The 18592-nt window shown below is 34.7% G+C and overlaps 2 protein-coding genes across 2 annotated transcripts; one reads left to right on the top strand and one right to left on the bottom strand.

Moving 5' to 3' along the window:
- Window positions 1-207: 207 nt before the first annotated feature.
- Window positions 208-2888, top strand: LOC139877918 (uncharacterized). The gene is made up of 3 exons (XM_071865319.1): window positions 208-482; window positions 1445-1596; window positions 2448-2888. The coding sequence occupies exons 1-3, from the start codon at window positions 269-271 to the stop codon at window positions 2640-2642; spliced, it is 561 nt and encodes a 186-aa protein (XP_071721420.1). The 5' UTR covers window positions 208-268; the 3' UTR covers window positions 2643-2888.
- A 427-nt stretch (window positions 2889-3315) lies between these two features.
- LOC139876841 (guanine nucleotide-binding protein-like NSN1) lies at window positions 3316-9987 on the bottom strand. The gene is made up of 9 exons (XM_071864220.1): window positions 9850-9987; window positions 9412-9656; window positions 8465-8594; window positions 8192-8356; window positions 7586-7803; window positions 6919-7183; window positions 4699-4878; window positions 4310-4521; window positions 3316-3919 (listed from the first exon to the last, which is right to left on the bottom strand). Exons 1-9 carry the CDS (start codon window positions 9866-9868, stop codon window positions 3578-3580), a joined length of 1776 nt encoding a protein of 591 aa, XP_071720321.1. The 5' UTR covers window positions 9869-9987; the 3' UTR covers window positions 3316-3577.
- Window positions 9988-18592: the final 8605 nt, after the last annotated feature.

The raw sequence follows: 18592 nt of genomic DNA, 5'->3' as shown, positions 1-18592 counted from the left end.
TATCATGGTTTCATAATCTTACTTTTTATCTTCGTTTTCTTGTTTCCTCCTGAGATTAAGACTGAGATTAAGAGTTGTTATAAAGTTTTTGTTTATTTGTCTAAAAAAAAAAAAAAAAAAAAAAAAGAAATCAAACTAGTAAATTAAAATTAATTAAAGTTTCAATACCTATGCTCCCAAACCAAACTCTGTTTTTCATTTGAAATCCCAAAACCCATGTTCTAAAAGCCACCTAAATCTCTCATCTTCTTCCTAACATCACCTAAAAATGAGTACATCAATATCTTCATTAACTGCATATTCTCGTTTTCCATTGAATTCCGGAATCAATAAAACCTCAATGTCATCATCTTGTTCAATAATTTGCCTGAAATCCTCAAAAAATCATGGCACACAATTAGTAGGTGTGTTTTTGCAGAAAAAATTGGCCATTTCAAAACATAGGTTTAGATGTAATTGCAGCACCACTCCTAGTGACCCAGGTATGAAATTATGAGGTGTTTTGTGTGTTTTCTAATTTTGACTTATTGTTATTGACTTTGACCTTAGATAATTAATATTTGTTGCTGATTTTGCTTATTAGGGGTGGAATGCTGTGTTTAGGATGTTGGGTAGTAGAAAGATTGGATTTTTACAAGGTTTTGTTTGTATTCTTTAATTGGTTTATTGAATTCTGTTGTTTTTAAGTTATGATTGAAATTGAATTTGATTCTTTGATCAAGAATTTGTTCATGGACTCTATGAGTGTGATTGTGCCTAGATTTACATTTTGATTTTTTTAGTCAAACTGGTACCGGTCTTATTGGATTTATATATCTATACCTAGTGTATGAAAATCTGTGAAAAAAAAATCTGTCGAATAGGGTGTTAGGATGTGAATTTTGGAAAGAAAAAAAAAAGGATTGAAATTTGGAACTATTTGAAATAGATTGTTAGCTGATTAAAATGGGTATTTATATCAAATAAACTTCCTTAAGAAACTTAATATATGCTTCTCAAGATATGTTCATTTGATCCATCTTTGGGAGTACACTTGGTATTGAATACCTCTACGATATTTATTGATATGACGAACTTGAATCAAGACTCTTTGGCTGCAAAGGGAATAGCTTAGTATAATTTTTCCAAGTTCCATTGTACGTTTTGCTAGAATCACTATTCAATATAGTCATATATGCAACGCATGCTTTAGCCAAGTGAAAAATGTGTCATGAGATGAACTATAATAATAGACATTTTGGTTACAATTCAAAACACCAAAAGATTATTAAGGTGCACATTTGCATTGTAAAATTCTACACTACAAATGCCATAGTTATTGATTTTTGACACGAAATCATAACCATGTTGCATGAGTATATTATCTGTGGTTGATGTTATGAATGCTGCTTACTTCAAAATGAATGAATGTACTGGTTTAAAAATGAAAAATTGGAATTTGTAGAAAATGAAAGTAAGCAAGTTTTGGATGCGTTTTTCTTGGGGAAGGCTTTTGCAGAAGCGCTAAATGAACGTATTGAATCCACCGTTGGGGAGTTGTTGAGTACGGTTGGCCGGTTGCAAGCTGAACAACAAAAGCAAGTACAAGAGTTTCAGGTACCTACAATACATATTATATGTTATATCTTCATTCAAAATATATATTTTATAAATCATGCTCATATGAAAATATGTGTTTTTTATAAATTAATATTACATTGGTTAAAAATATTATTTTACAAGCTAATAGTTTCAGCAAAACTAATAAATTTCTCAAATATGATCGTAAAAATAGTAAACTCGGTAGTTGAAGTTGAAAGATGGAAGTAAGGGGGTGTTTGGAGTTTAGAATAGGATTACTTAATTATCACATTTTCATATTGTAAATAATTAATTAATCATGTTTGGAAAATTAAGCATCAAAATCAATTAATTGCGATTTGAGAGACCCAAAACGTGAAAATGAAATAATTTTCCTTTGCCTCTGTTTTCTCCACCTATTACCCCTTAAGTTATCAAATAATTCGATATTCAAAACACCTTAAAAACTTATTACTCCACTCCGTATTTGATTATTTCGTTATCAAACTGCATAATCAAATATAAACACCGTTAATATATAACACATTTTATTACAACTAATTAATTATTTGATTATAATTATCTAAAACGCATAATCAATTTCAAAACGCAAATTCAAACACCCCCTAAGTCATTTAGTTGAAGTTTTGAAAATTTGGAAAGCAAATTATTTACTTATAAAGTAATTCAAACAAAAGGTGGACAATAAGACACAAAGGTTGTCATCTTAATTAGCATGGTACTGTAACAGTTAAATGAGACCTCATATCCAACATGTACTGATTAATTTAGTAGGATTAATATAATAAGATGAATGTATTTTGAAAATTTGCAGCATTTTGATACGAATATACGATGTAAATCTGTTTTTGTGGACTGATATGCAGGATGAAGTGGTAGAAAGAGCTAAAAAGGCCAAAGAGAAAGCGGCACGTGAAGCCATGGAAGCACAAGGTCTTGTTCCAACTTCCGCTGCATCGAAATTCTCCTCACCAACTGCTACCGAAACTATACATGTTTCTGTAGCCATTGATGAGCCTACTGTTTCTGCTTCTTCATCTAGCTCAGATTCTGAAGATTAGAGCACAAACTATGGAACCTCGGACCCACTATCAGGAATATCCATAGATAATTGAGATGAAACGTGAACAATTATGTGCTATTGACTGATAATGGTTTGAAATTTGGTATTTGGTTTCTAGTTTAGGCTTTATGGAAAGTTAAGCTAGTAGTATATAGATTTTTCTGGCGAAAAAACAAATTTTAAATTAAATCAATTCGAATATCAGTTGGGACACTTGCTACAGACTCTAGTTAGTTTGTTTAAATAGATCATACAATATACTTGAACTATCAATTGTAACTAGCAAATTGAACTACTATTTAGTTTTATAGCATTGAAGTCAAATCTTATCAACTTTGAACATATCCAAATAAACAATGTTGATGGCATTTGAGATCCCATTTGGCAGTTTAGCTTGTTCGTTGTTGTAGTTTGGTTTTGTTACGGTTGTATATTGGTAGACGTGTTGTTTTGGTTGTCTATGAGTTTTATCTCGTTTTATACTTTTGGTTAGGTTTGTGTTTGGTTTTTGTTGGTTTGTAGCGTGTCGTTGTCTTTCTTGGCCTTGTTGTGTTACTGTTGTATACCTCGCTTTGGTTTTATAAAGTATTTAGTTTTCTTCGTAAAAAATAATACCATTAAGACTACCAAACCACGTGCATCTTCTCGCAATTTGAATCGAGAGCTTCAACAGAGAATCTATAAAGGTGCCTATATAATTTATAATAAACTCGTTCATAACAAATACAAAAATAGAATCGATCGTACGATTCTCACCGATTCACAAGTAGTCCTAAGTTGTACTCCAAATAATACAATTCAAGCATATTTCCTATTTCCTACAAATTACCAAATCTTACCTCAAATTTCACCAAAACTTAACCTCAAGTTTCACCTGCGTTCTTTATGGATTCATTCTGATTAACCTTCAATGTCAACTTAACACAAGCTGATTCACTCGGGTTTGTCTTCATTTTTGTCAACCGAACGATCATCTTTATCTTCATCTACCTCAACCACATCCATATCTGTAGATCCTTTTTGGACATAATCCACTTTAAAGTCATAATCTCCATCGACTCCCTCATCTTCATCTTCGACCATTGCAGTAGATTCGGTGGCTTTTTTCCTTCTCTTTTTTTCTGCTTTCTTTATCTTGGTATTAAGAACACCTTCAGCAGCATTAAGTTTCTCGTTTTCGTTGTTTTCTGTTGCATCTTTGTCTTCTGTCATAGCTTCATCTTCTTCATTATTCGTGTTGCTTTCTACACGAGTTGCTTCTTGTTGTTTCTCATCCTATAAAGAGCAAAAATCCATATAGTTTAGAAGGTTCCAATTCCCGTTTCACATTCACTAATAAAATTGATAGATACACTACAATTATGCATTAGGCACCTGTACAGTACAAGTACTTAACCCACATTTTTAGTGGATTTATCAATTCTTAAAGTGGAAATATCAATGCCCTTACAATATATGTCCAAATTTACCCCTTAATAATGACAATTAAAAAATTTGGTAGATCCATGTTGACAAAATAAATATAGTAAGATGAAAGTAATAGTTGCAAAATGCATCCAAAAATATTTATAAAAAAGATTGCATATCTTGGCTTAGAACCTTCATGACATCGGTTTATTCATATAGATATGTGTATAATATGTATATTGGAGAAACAATACAAACCTTAAGCATCGATTCGTCTAAAGCAACAGGCACCATTGGTGGTATCACAACGGGATTCAATTCGTTTGCAGATTTAAGGCTACCAATATACGATGATTCGGTGCCATATACTTCATTCACATTGAACTCGTTTCCCAATTTCGATACAAATTTTGCCTCCATAACCTCTCCTTCGTTCCTAACTGGAGGCATTGTGTAGTATGTAATTTTACCTGCAAAACAAAAAATAATAATAAAATAAAATATACCATCACGATAGCAATCTAATTGAAGGAAACAATTTAAGAGGTTGTATTATAAATTTTTATAGAAATTACAAATGCTAAACCGATTAGTTCATTAGTAAATGCAAATGCATGAAAAAAGATCAAAGTTTTGCTATTACAAACCTTCATTCCAATCCTGCAATATGATTCTTGCAGCTGCATTATTGTCCAAAATGCCGCCTTTTTTGAGTTTACCTCTAATAGTCGCTAACTTAGAAAGAAAGTCATCAACAGAAGAAAAAGTTGGAATCTTGTATAACGTTACCAACTTTTCTGTAGGGCATAACTTGAGGATTTCCATCACTGTAGTTCACAAATATAACCATCAGTGACAATCATTGTAGTAAAGGTTGGCCAACGAGTTGGTTTGGGGACCCCTAAAAAGTCGGTCAAGGTTTAAAAGTCGGGTCAAAGTAAAAGTTGGTCAAGGTTAGGTCACATTTTATAAGATATGATTGTGTGCCCTAATTCTATGTTTGAAATATTGATGTGTAATAAAATATATATGTATATATGTATACGTTTAATTTATTTATTACTAAAAGTCAACGTTAGTCAACTCATGACTTTTACAACCTTGGTGACAATTAAAGTTAAATCTATAGTTTTGAAGAGCTGACTTCACACTTCGCTTTTTATAGCAGAAAAAAGTGGATTCAAACCGATTATGTTGTAAATTGGAAACTATTTAAGTTTACTTAAACAATGTTTGTCCAAAATGTTCACCCTTGTAAAATACACAATGTAAAAAAGGTAAAAAGGTAGAAGGTCTTACTTGTTCGGGCTACCCGGGAGGGCGAGTAATCCGACCCCACACCCCATACTCTGATGTACGCAGCCCAGCAGGATTACTCTCTGGCTATTTACAACCCATCCCTGGGCACCACAAAATATTCGTTCTAGACAAGATTCGAACCCGAGACCTCTTGCAAGGAACTCAGGGCCCAACCACTGGGCTTTTAACATTTAAAGATTGATGGTCAAGTTGAAACCAAAAGCCAGATTCATTAGCACATGTGAAAATTTATTAACTCCCAGCAAATTGAGGGTGGTAGGTGGCAACACAGGTGGGCTCGATAACTGCTCAAATTGGTTTCCGTTCGCAACCGAAAATTAAGCCTTTAAGGGGCTAGGTCGGATTACCTCGTCAAAATAATAATTAGAATACAATTTAAGAGACATTCAATGATAAGGATCGGGCTGCTACCCATTTAACCGAGCTGGGGAAAGCTAAACATATCTAGATGAAGGGCTGAGATCAATTAGTTTGTTATAAATAGAGGTTGTGTTAGTGAGAAAGGGCATTGAGGAATAAGTGTGTTTTTTTCTATTCGGCTATACAGCTTGGGCAATAATTAGATCTGTATCTATCAATGGTTCCGGGAATCGAACCCGGGTCTTCTGGGATATCCTAACCGCTGGACGACAATGGTTCCTTTGCATACGTATGCTTAAGTCTAAGCAATTTCGTAATTTAATGTCAACCCTCGAAGATTCACAAAATTGCATTCAAAGGTAAAGCCAATTAAACAAACATCAAACAACTGCACATATAGTTTCTAAAGTTAGCTAAGATCACCTAATGAATGTCAAACTTGATCAATGAGAATACCTTTATAATATCTGGTTGGTCATATACGAAATTCGTCATAATCATACATGTTATAATCATATACGGTGATTCAGTAGTAATAATCGTATATGACCTACCATATAATGTTATAAATGCATGCTTATTAATATAGTTTGAAATTCGGTGGGTGATTTAGTGAAACTTCATAAACAATATGTGTGCTATTGTTTGATCTTTGTCTAATTGACTTTATACCTATAAATGCAATTTTGTGAATCTTCAAAAGTTAGACAATAAAATCGTGGAATTTCTTAGAATTAAGCATACGTATGCAAAGGAACAATTGTCTTCCAGCGGTTAGGTTATCTGGCTTTTACCCAGGAGACCCGGGTTCGACTCCCGGTAAAGAAACCATTGATTAATACAAATTTAATTCCAACCCAAGCTCTATAGCAATAGTAATACACACACTTAATTCATCAATGCCCTAACTCACTATCTAAGACAACCTCTATTTATAACAAACTAATTGATCTCAGCCCTTCATCTAGATGATCTTTGGGCCTGGGCTGTTAAGGTTTCCAGGCTAGGTTACAAGGGTAGCAACCCGATCCTTATCATTCAACCTGTTGGGTCAACTATCAAGTTATTTCCTTTATAGCTAGTTAAACTATTAAACCAGTTTGACCCATTATCTAATAGGTTCAAATAGTGATATTGAATGAATGAAAAACTAATACAACAGACCTTTCATGGATAAATTCAATTACCTGAAGAAACAGGATCCTCTAGTTTCTCAATTTTTATGCAATTTCTCAGGGCTAAAACAGCATCGTTCTGCCCAGATTTTAGCATCACAACACCAGGGCAATCTAGTAATTTAACATCCTTGTCCAACTGAACTTCTTGCATTGTTCTTGTGAAACCTGGTGTAGCTCCAGCATTGACAGCATGGCATCTTTTTAAACTATTGATTAAACTGCTCTTGCCTACATTAGGCAGTCCAACTACACCCACGGTAATCGACTTTTTAACCTATAATACAAAAACATCCTATTGATATTGATATAAATTCAAAAGATAACCATAATGGTGGCAATATGAACTCAAAATATGATAATGAGTTTACTTATGTTGAATTTGACTAACAAAGGGTCATACGGGTGAAATCTCTTAAGCAAAAAACACGATATTGGTATCAAGGTGTGTATCAAAGATAATAGAGTAAGAAAAACTAATGATAAACTAAGGGAAAGTTTCTATACATTCAGCCATTTGACTTATTTCCTTTACGCTAACTATAGATTTTGTATACTTATATTTCATCCATCAGAGATGAAGCATAGGCCGATTAACTTAGTTATAAAATTTAATGGGTCAAAATTGTCACCTTTAGAAATGAAAGGACTAAACATTAAAACTTCACCAAAAACCTACCTCGTGACTTCTAGAGTAATTCTTTAATAGCTTTAAAAGAGTTTCTGCACCGAGACAGTCACTTGTTTGCAAAAGATTGCTCGTCTTTTTAGCAGCCTTTAACGATTTCCATCCCAAATTTGTTTTCTGCTTTTGAGTGCTACACTTAAACGCAACTGTCGGTAACTCCTCTCTAAGATACTTGAGCCATTTTTCAGCAGCTTCACGAGGTACAAGATCTAATATCCAAATTCCAACAAACGCACAAGACAAAATAGTCAGAATATAAAATAATACAGAGGAATTTGGATAAGTGTTTTGAATATGACCATGATTTTGAATAATCAGACTAGAATAGGATTATAGTAAGTTGTAGTTATCAGATAGTTAGTCGCTTGAGTGACTAGCAAAATCGTTCTGAAAAATAATACAATTTGTAAGACTAAAATACAAAAAATAAGGCTATAAAAGGGTAATTAGGCAACTTATATTTACACTTGCATCAATCATGTTTGTTGCAGTTATTATAAAACTAATATTAATTTAACTTTGGCACCTAAACAAGTAGATAACGAAAATAATTTATCTATATCCAAATAAGAAAAAAGGCGGAGACATGTATATTACCTATTTTATTGAGGAGCAAAACAAGGTGCTTTTCGGGTCCAGCTTTCAGTACCATCTTTTCGATATCAGTACAGCGGGTCCCGATTGGATCCCGAGCATCAAGCACTTCCAGAATGACATCTGATGCTTCAATAACTCTGGCTAATTCCTTGTAAAACAACCTCTCTGAAACGTTCAAAATCCAAAAATTTGTAAAATTATATCTACAACCAGATATGTATTTGAGTAAAAGGATATAATAAAAGTGTAAAAAGACCATATACGGTTACATACCCGGGGTTTTACTTGAGTTATCACTGATAATTTTCTGACTAAATTCTTTTTCTTTAGCAGAAACCTGCTCGGCCAGATTTGTGATATCGTCACCATCATCCTCCAACAGACCTAATTTCCTCTTTTTAGCCTGAAGTTACATATAGTGTCATTTGAAACTAAAACCTTGTAGCAGAAAAGGTTACAAATTGACAAACTTCACAAACAAACTTAGTGCACACACTAACAAAATAGCAACGAATATAAACGTGATTAGAATCTAGTTCCTTTACCTATAAAAACACATAATTCCTACCTATATAAAATCTTATTCAATATTAAAACCAAGGTTGCAAAAATCGCTACTAGGGAGTACTCGGTTGGGACTTTTTAGGAAGTACTCGGCAAGGTAGTAATCGGATGTTGACTAAGTTTGACTTTGACTGATTTTGACCGAGTTTTGACCAATTTAGACCGAGTTTTGCCCAATTTTGACCGGAAGAATCACGAGTTTTGACCAAGTTTTCAGGTAATCCCGAGTTTTGGCCAAGTTTGACCGAGTACTCGTTGAGTAATTCTGAGTTCTGCAACCCTAATTGAAACTCGATATCCCTAGGTTACCACTTACCATGCCATTTGTAATGACTTTAATTACTATCGTCATCTTCATAGTATATAACGACATGTACAATTGTTCATAACAACAAGGCACTATGGTTTAACTTATTTATCGAATTTAGCATCAAACGTTGCTAGGATTTTAGGATTACCAAACAAACCTATACAAACTTGAAAATATGGTTTCTCTATATGTTCGATTTGGGTAGGGGTACGACTATCTACATCTTACTTAACTACCAATGGGTATATCGTTTTAGCTGTAAACTTGCTACTGTAAACAACATATTTCATCCAAATAAACACATTAAAAAGATAAAGTATACAGGTATCAAAGTTAAACAGATTACCCTCTCTTTACGTGCAGCTTTTTTCTGTTCGATTTCTTCAAGCGCCTTAGTGCGGCGAGCTTCGAGTGCCTTAAGCTCTTGTTCCTTAAAAGGCCAATCATTAGGGATCCCTGGATCCTTCTCAACTTTAGTTCGTTTATTCAAACCAAGTTTTTTCGCTTCTTTCGCCTTCTTCTTATGATGCTCCTTCACCTTTTTAATTACTTTATGTTTCTGTTTTAATGTAACTCTCTTACTTTTACTCTCTGCACATTTACACACAATTTACGGTCATATATGAATCATCATCAATGCAGTTGCTTAAAAAGATATAAACACGAATCGCTGTATATATAGATAGATATATGGACACAATTAATTGATTGGATTAAATGCATCAATTGAAAGTTTGAGCATGAAGATATACGAATATGTATAGATGTATATAAATTAGCTTACTTTTGCTTCGTTTCGGCATGTTTGAATGATGTGAGTGAGGTTGAGTTGAAGTTGCAGAAGGAACGAAGGGGTTATGACAGGAGAATTAGGGTTTTAGAAGAAAAGGAGGCGCCGAAACCCTATCAAACGTTTTTTTTTTTTTTTTTCCTTTTGCCCAATAAAAATAATATTAATATATTAATATTAATATTTATATTTATATATAATATATATAATTGAACCGAGTTTCTAGCGGAGCAACATTAAGCAGATTAAAACAATTTGTAGTGGTATTACTTGTTCACAGAACGACCAAAACTCCTTGACACACACTCTATTCGCTATAAACAATATGAACGACTACATTGAAAGCAGAACGACCACTAAAGGGATTAAATTGAAATGTCACACAAACAAACAACCACTGAAAATAAGCCTAAAACAAACACATAAAACTCGATCCAGTATCTAACCCCGCATCTACACTCCTTTGAAACCGCTAGTCCAAACAATTCACCGGGTAACCCAAGAACACCTAACTCGAGACCTATTTACCGAAGGAAACAAAGTCAACAACACCGACAACAACATCAAGCTCACTAAAAAACCCGACGACGGAAAAAATGAAATGAATGAACCCAACAAGCCGTAACATAACAGTACCAAATGCAGAATCAAACCATATAAGAACAAGTCATCTCCGTCAAGTTTTCAAAGGACATATACTGAAATGTCCCGTTCTTATTGATTAAAAACGTTCCATATTAATTGATTTCGTTGCGAGGTTTTGACCTCTATATGAGACGTTTTTCAAAGACTGCATTCATTTTAAAACAAACCATAACCTTTATTTCATCAATAAAGGTTTAAAAAGCTTTACGTAGATTATCAAATAATGATAATCTAAAATATCCTGTTTACACACAACCATTACATAATGGTTTACAATACAAATATGTTACAACAAAATAAGTTTCTTGAATGCAGTTTTTACACAATATCATACAAGCATGGACTCCAAATCTCGTCTTTATTTAAGTATGCGACAGCGGAAGCTCTTAATAATCACCTGAGAATAAACATGCTTAAAACGTCAACAAAAATGTTGGTGAGTTATAGGTTTAACCTATATATATCAAATCATAATAATAGACCACAAGATTTCATATTTCAATACACATCCCATACATAGAGATAAAAATCATTCATATGGTGAACACCTGGTAACCGACATTAACAAGATGCATATATAAGAATATCCCCATCATTCCGGGACACCCTTCGGATATGATATAAATTTCGAAGTACTAAAGCATCCGGTACTTTGGATGGGGTTTGTTAAGCCCAATAGATCTATCTTTAGGATTCGCGTCAATTAGGGTGTCTGTTCCCTAATTCTTAGATTACCAGACTTAATAAAAAGGGGCATATTCGATTTCGATAATTCAACCATAGAATGTAGTTTCACGTACTTGTGTCTATTTTGTAAATCATTTATAAAACCTGCATGTATTCTCATCCCAAAAATATTAGATTTTAAAAGTGGGACTATAACTCACTTTCACAGATTTTTACTTCGTCGGGAAGTAAGACTTGGCCACTGGTTGATTCACGAACCTATAACAATATATACATATATATCAAAGTATGTTCAAAATATATTTACAACACTTTTAATATATTTTGATGTTTTAAGTTTATTAAGTCAGCTGTCCTCGTTAGTAACCTACAACTAGTTGTCCACAGTTAGATGTACAGAAATAAATCGATAAATATTATCTTGAATCAATCCACGACCCAGTGTATACGTATCTCAGTATTGATCACAACTCAAATTATATATATTTTGGAATCAACCTTAACCCTGTATAGCTAACTCCAACATTCACATATAGAGTGTCTATGGTTGTTCCGAAATATATATAGATGTGTCGACATGATAGGTCGAAACATTGTATACGTGTCTATGGTATCTCAAGATTACATAATATACAATACAAGTTGATTAAGTTATGGTTGGAATAGATTTGTTACCAATTTTCACGTACCTAAAATGAGAAAAATTATCCAATCTTGTTTTACCCATAACTTCTTCATTTTAAATCCGTTTTGAGTGAATCAAATTGCTATGGTTTCATATTGAACTATATTTTATGAATCTAAACAGAAAAAGTATAGGTTTATAGTCGGAAAAATAAGTTACAAGTTGTTTTTGTAAAGGTAGTCATTTCAGTCGAAAGAACGACGTCTAGATGACCATTTTAGAAAACATACTTCCACTTTGAGTTTAACCATAATTTTTGGATATAGTTTCATGTTCATAATAAAAATCATTTTCTCAGAATAACAACTTTTAAATCAAAGTTTATCATAGTTTTTAATTAACTAACCCAAAACAGCCCGCGGTGTTACTACGACGGCGTAAATCCGGTTTTACGGTGTTTTTCGTGTTTCCAGGTTTTAAATCATTAAGTTAGCATATCATATAGATATAGAACATGTGTTTAGTTGATTTTAAAAGTCAAGTTAGAAGGATTAACTTTTGTTTGCGAACAAGTTTAGAATTAACTAAACTTTGTTCTAGTGATTACAAGTTTAAACCTTCGAATAAGATAGCTTTACATGTATGAATCGAATGATGTTATGAACATCATTACTACCTTAAGTTCCTTGGATAAACCTACTGGAAAATAGAAAAATGGATCTAGCTTCAACGGATCCTTGGATGGCTCGAAGTTCTTGAAGCAGAATCATGACACGAAAACAAGTTCAAGTAAGATCATCACTTGAAATAAGATTGTTATAGTTATAGAAATTGAACCAAAGTTTGAATATGATTATTACCTTGTATTAGAATGATAACCTACTGTAAGAAACAAAGATTTCTTGAGGTTGGATGATCACCTTACAAGATTGAAAGTGAGCTAGCAAACTTGAAAGTATTCTTGATTTTATGAAACTAGAACTTTTGAAATTTATGAAGAACACTTAGAACTTGAAGATAGAACTTGAGAGAGATCAATTAGATGAATAAAATTGAAGAATGAAAGTGTTTGTAGGTGTTTTTGGTCGTTGGTGTATGGACTAGATATAAAGGATATGTAATTTTGTTTTCATGTAAATAAGTCATGAATGATTACTCATATTTTTGTAATTTTATGAGATATTTCATGCTAGTTGCCAAATGATGGTTCCCACATGTGTTAGGTGACTCACATGGGCTGCTAAGAGCTGATCATTGGAGTGTATATACCAATAGTACATACATCTAAAAGCTGTGTATTGTACGAGTACGAATACGGGTGCATACGAGTAGAATTGTTGATGAAACTGAACGAGGATGTAATTGTAAGCATTTTTGTTAAGTAGAAGTATTTTGATAAGTGTCTTGAAGTCTTTCAAAAGTGTATGAATACATATTAAAACACTACATGTATATACATTTTAACTGAGTCGTTAAGTCATCGTTAGTCGTTACATGTAAATGTTGTTTTGAAACCTTTAGGTTAACGATCTTGTTAAATGTTGTTAACCCAATCTTTATAATATCAAATGAGATTTTAAATTATTATATTATCATGATATTATCATGTATGAATATCTCTTAATATGATATATATCCATTAAATGTCTTTACAACGATAATCGTTACATATATGTCTCGTTTAAAAATCATTAAGTTAGTAGTCTTGTTTTTACATATGTAGTTCATTGTTAATATACTTAATGATATGTTTACTTATCATAGTATCATGTTAAATATATATATATCCATATATATGTCATCATATAGTTTTTACAAGTTTTAACGTTCGTGAATCACCGGTCAACTTGGGTGGTCAATTGTCTATATGAAACATATTTCAATTAATCAAGTCTTAACAAGTTTTATTGCTTAACATGTTGGAAACATTTAATCATGTAAATATCAATCTCAATTAATATATATAAACATGGAAAAGTTCGGGTCACTACAGTACCTACCCGTTAAATAAATTTCGTCCCGAAATTTTAAGCTGTTGAAGGTGTTGACGAATCTTCTGGAAATAGATGCGGGTATTTCTTCTTCATCTGATCTTCACGCTCCCAGGTGAACTCGGGTCCTCTACGAGCATTCCATCGAACCTTAACAATTGGTATCTTGTTTTGCTTAAGTCTTTTAACCTCACGATCCATTATTTCGACGGGTTCTTCGATGAATTGAAGTTTTTCGTTGATTTGGATTTCATCTAACGGAATAGTGAGATCTTCTTTAGCAAAACATTTCTTCAAATTCGAGACGTGGAAAGTGTTATGTACAGCCGCGAGTTGTTGAGGTAACTCAAGTCGGTAAGCTACTGGTCCGACACGATCAATAATCTTGAATGGTCCAATATACCTTGGATTTAATTTCCCTCGTTTACCAAATCGAACAACGCCTTTCCAAGGTGCAACTTTAAGCATGACCATCTCTCCAATTTCAAATTCTATATCTTTTCTTTTAATGTCAGCGTAGCTCTTTTGTCGACTTTGGGCGGTTTTCAACCGTTGTTGAATTTGGATGATCTTCTCGGTAGTTTCTTGTATAATCTCCGGACCCGTAATCTGTCTATCCCCCACTTCACTCCAACAAATCGGAGACCTGCACTTTCTACCATAAAGTGCTTCAAACGGCGCCATCTCAATGCTTGAATGGTAGCTGTTGTTGTAGGAAAATTCTGCTAACGGTAGATGTCGATCCCAATTGTTTCCGAAATCAATAACACATGCTCGTAGCATGTCTTCAAGCGTTTGTATCGTCCTTTCGCTCTGCCCATCAGTTTGTAGATGATAGGCAGTACTCATGTCTAGACGAGTTCCTAATGCTTGCTGTAATGTCTGCCAAAATCTTGAAATAAATCTGCCATCCCTATCAGAGATAATAGAGATTGGTATTCCATGTCTGGAGATGACTTCTTTCAAATACAGTCGTGCTAACTTATCCATCTTGTCATCTTCTCTTATTGGTAGGAAGTGTGCTGATTTGGTGAGACGATCAACTATTACCCAAATAGTATCAAAACCACTTGCAGTCCTTGACAATTTAGTGATGAAATCCATGGTAATGTTTTCCCATTTCCATTCCGGGATTTCGGGTTGTTGAAGTAGACCTGATGGTTTCTGATGCTCAGCTTTGACCTTAGTACACGTCAAACATTCTCCTACGTATTTAGCAACATCGGCTTTCATACCCGGCCACCAAAAATATTTCTTGAGATCCTTGTACATCTTCCCCGTTCCAGGATGTATTGAGTATCTGGTTTTATGAGCTTCTCTAAGTACCATTTCTCTCATATCTCCAAATTTTGGTACCCAAATCCTTTCAGCCCTATACCGGGTTCCGTCTTCCCGAATATTAAGATGCTTCTCCGATCCTTTGGGTATTTCATCCTTTAAATTTCCCTCTTTTAAAACTCCTTGTTGCGCCTCCTTTATTTGAGTAGTAAGGTTATTATGAATCATTATATTCATAGATTTTACTCGAATGGGTTCTCTGTCCTTCCTGCTCAAGGCATCGGCTACCACATTTGCCTTCCTCGGGTGGTAACGAATCTCAAAGTCATAATCATTCAACAATTCAATCCACCTACGCTGCCTCATATTCAGTTGTTTCTGATTAAATATGTGTTGAAGACTTTTGTGGTCGGTATATATAATACTTTTGACCCCATATAAGTAGTGCCTCCAAGTCTTTAATGCAAAAACAACCGCGCCTAATTCCAAATCATGCGTCGTATAATTTTGTTCGTGAATCTTCAATTGTCTAGACGCATAAGCAATCACCTTCGTTCGTTGCATTAATACACAACCGAGACCTTGCTTTGATGCGTCACAATAAATCACAAAATCATCATTCCCTTCAGGCAATGACAATATAGGTGCCGTAGTTAGCTTTTTCTTCAATAACTGAAACGCTTTCTCTTGTTCATCATTCCATTCAAATTTCTTCCCTTTATGCGTTAATGCAGTCAAGGGTTTTGCTATTCTGGAAAAGTCTTGGATGAACCTTCTGTAGTAACCGGCTAGTCCTAAAAACTGGCGTATGTGTTTCGGAGTTTTCGGGGTTTCCCACTTTTCAACAGTTTCTATCTTTGCCGGATCCACCTTAATACCTTCTTTGTTCACTATGTGACCGAGGAATTGAACTTCTTCCAACCAAAATGCACACTTTGAAAACTTAGCGTACAATTCTTCCTTCCTCAATACTTCTAACACCTTTCTCAAATGTTCACCGTGTTCTTGGTCATTCTTTGAGTAAATAAGTATGTCATCAATGAAAACAATGACAAACTTGTCAAGGTATGGTCCACACACTCGGTTCATAAGGTCCATGAACACAGCTGGTGCATTAGTTAAACCAAACGGCATGACCATAAACTCGTAATGACCGTAACGTGTTCTGAAAGCAGTCTTTGGAATATCATCTTCTTTCACCCGCATTTGATGATACCCGGAACGTAAGTCAATCTTTGAATAAACAGACGAGCCTTGTAGTTGATCAAATAAGTCGTCGATTCTCGGTAGTGGGTAGCGGTTCTTGATGGTAAGTTTGTTCAACTCTCGGTAGTCGATACACAACCTGAATGTACCATCTTTCTTCTTGACAAACAAAACAGGAGCTCCCCACGGTGATGTGCTTGGTCGAATGAAACCACGCTCTAAAAGTTCTTGTAATTGGCTTTGTAGTTCTTTCATCTCGCTGGGTGCGAGTCTGTAAGGAGCACGAGCTATTGGTGCAGCTCCTGGTACAAGATCTATTTGAAATTCAACGGATCGATGTGGGGGTAATCCCGGTAATTCTTTCGGAAATACATCGGGAAATTCTTTTGCAATGGGAACATCATTGATGCTCTTTTCTCCAGTTTGTACTTTCTCGACGTGTGCTAGAACAGCATAGCAACCTTTTCTTATTAGTTTTTGTGCCTTCAAATTACTAATAAGATGTAGCTTCGTGTTGCCCTTTTCTCCGTACACCATTAAGGGTTTTCCTTTTTCTCGTATAATGCGAATTGCATTTTTGTAACAAACGATCTCTGCTTTCACTTCTTTCAACCAGTCCATACCGATTATCACATCAAAACTCCCTAACTCTACTGGTATCAAATCAATCTTAAATGTTTCGCTAACCAGTTTAATTTCTCAATTCCGACATATATTATCTGCTGAAATTAATTTACCATTTGCTAATTCGAGTAAAAATTTACTATCCAAAGGCGTCAATGGACAACTTAATTTAGCACAAAAATCTCTACTCATATAGCTTCTATCCGCACCAGAATCAAATAAAACGTAAGCAGGTTTATTGTCAATAAGAAACGTACCCGTAACAAGCTCCGGGTCTTCCTGTGCCTCTGCCGCATTAATATTGAAAACTCTTCCGCGGCCTTATCCATTCGTGTTCTCCTGGTTCGGGCAATTTCTAATAATGTGGCCCGGTTTTCCACATTTATAACAAACTACATTGGCATAACTTGCTCCGACACTACTTGCTCCGCCATTACTCGTTCCGACACCATTTGTTCCTTTCGTTCTATTAACCCCTGGTTCGTAGACCTCACACTTCGCCGCGCTATGACCATTTCTTTTACACTTATTGCAAAATTTGGCGCAGAACCCCGAGTGATACTTTTCACACCTTTGGCATAGCTGCTTCTGATTGTTGTTGTTGTTGCGGTTATTATTGTTATTGGGATGATTGTTGTAGTTGCTGTTGTTGTTGTTGTTGTTGTTGTTGTTGGGCCGTTTGTTGTAGTTGCGATTGATGTTGCGATTGTTGGGATAATTGTTGCGATTATTGTTGTAATTGCTGTTGTTGTTGTATTGGTGATTCTTATCACCGTTTTCCTCCCACTTTCTTTTAACTTGCTTCACATTGGCCTCTTCAGCAGTCTGTTCTTTAATCCTTTCTTCAATCTGGTTCACGAGTTTGTGAGCCATTCTACATGCCTGTTGTATGGAGGCGGGCTCGTGTGAACTTATATCTTCTTGGATTCTTTCCGGTAATCCTTTCACAAACGCGTCGATCTTCTCTTCCTCATCTTCGAATGCTCCCGGACACAATAGGCACAATTCTGTGAATCATCTTTCGTACGTGGTAATATCAAATCCTTGGGTTCGTAACCCTCTAAGTTCTGTCTTGAGCTTATTGACCTCGGTTCTGAGACGGTACTTCTCGTTCATCAAGTGCTTGAATGCTGACCACGGTAGTGCGTACGCATCGTCTTGTCCCACTTGCTCTAGATAGGTATTCCACCATGTTAACGCAGAACCTGTGAAGGTATGCGTAGCGTACTTTACTTTGTCCTCTTCAGTACACTTACTTATGGCAAACACCGATTCGACCTTCTCGGTCCACCGTTTCAATCCGATCGGTCCTTCGGTTCCATCAAATTCCAAAGGTTTGCAGGCAGTGAATTCTTTGTAGGTGCATCCTACACGATTTCCTGTACTGCTAGATCCAAGGTTATTGTTGGTATGTAGCGCAGCCTGTACTGCGGCTATGTTTGAAGCTAGAAAAGTACGGAATTCCTCTTCATTCATATTCACGGTGTGTCGAGTAGTCGGTGCCATTTCCTTCAAAATAGTCAAATGGCACAAGTTAATCATACAGAATATTAAGAGTAGTTAATAGTATTTCGTAGCATAATATGAACTCATTTATAAAAGCTTTTTCTTCATATTAGCGTTTTATAAGTTTAAATTCGGGTAGTACCTACCCGTTAAGTTCATACTTAGTAGCTAATAT

The sequence above is a fragment of the Rutidosis leptorrhynchoides genome, chromosome 11, assembly GCF_046630445.1.
Source record: "Rutidosis leptorrhynchoides isolate AG116_Rl617_1_P2 chromosome 11, CSIRO_AGI_Rlap_v1, whole genome shotgun sequence".
Lineage (NCBI taxonomy): Eukaryota > Viridiplantae > Streptophyta > Magnoliopsida > Asterales > Asteraceae > Rutidosis > Rutidosis leptorrhynchoides.
The sequence above is the reverse complement of the archived record's forward strand: the minus strand, read 5'-3'. Positions and strand labels throughout refer to the sequence as shown.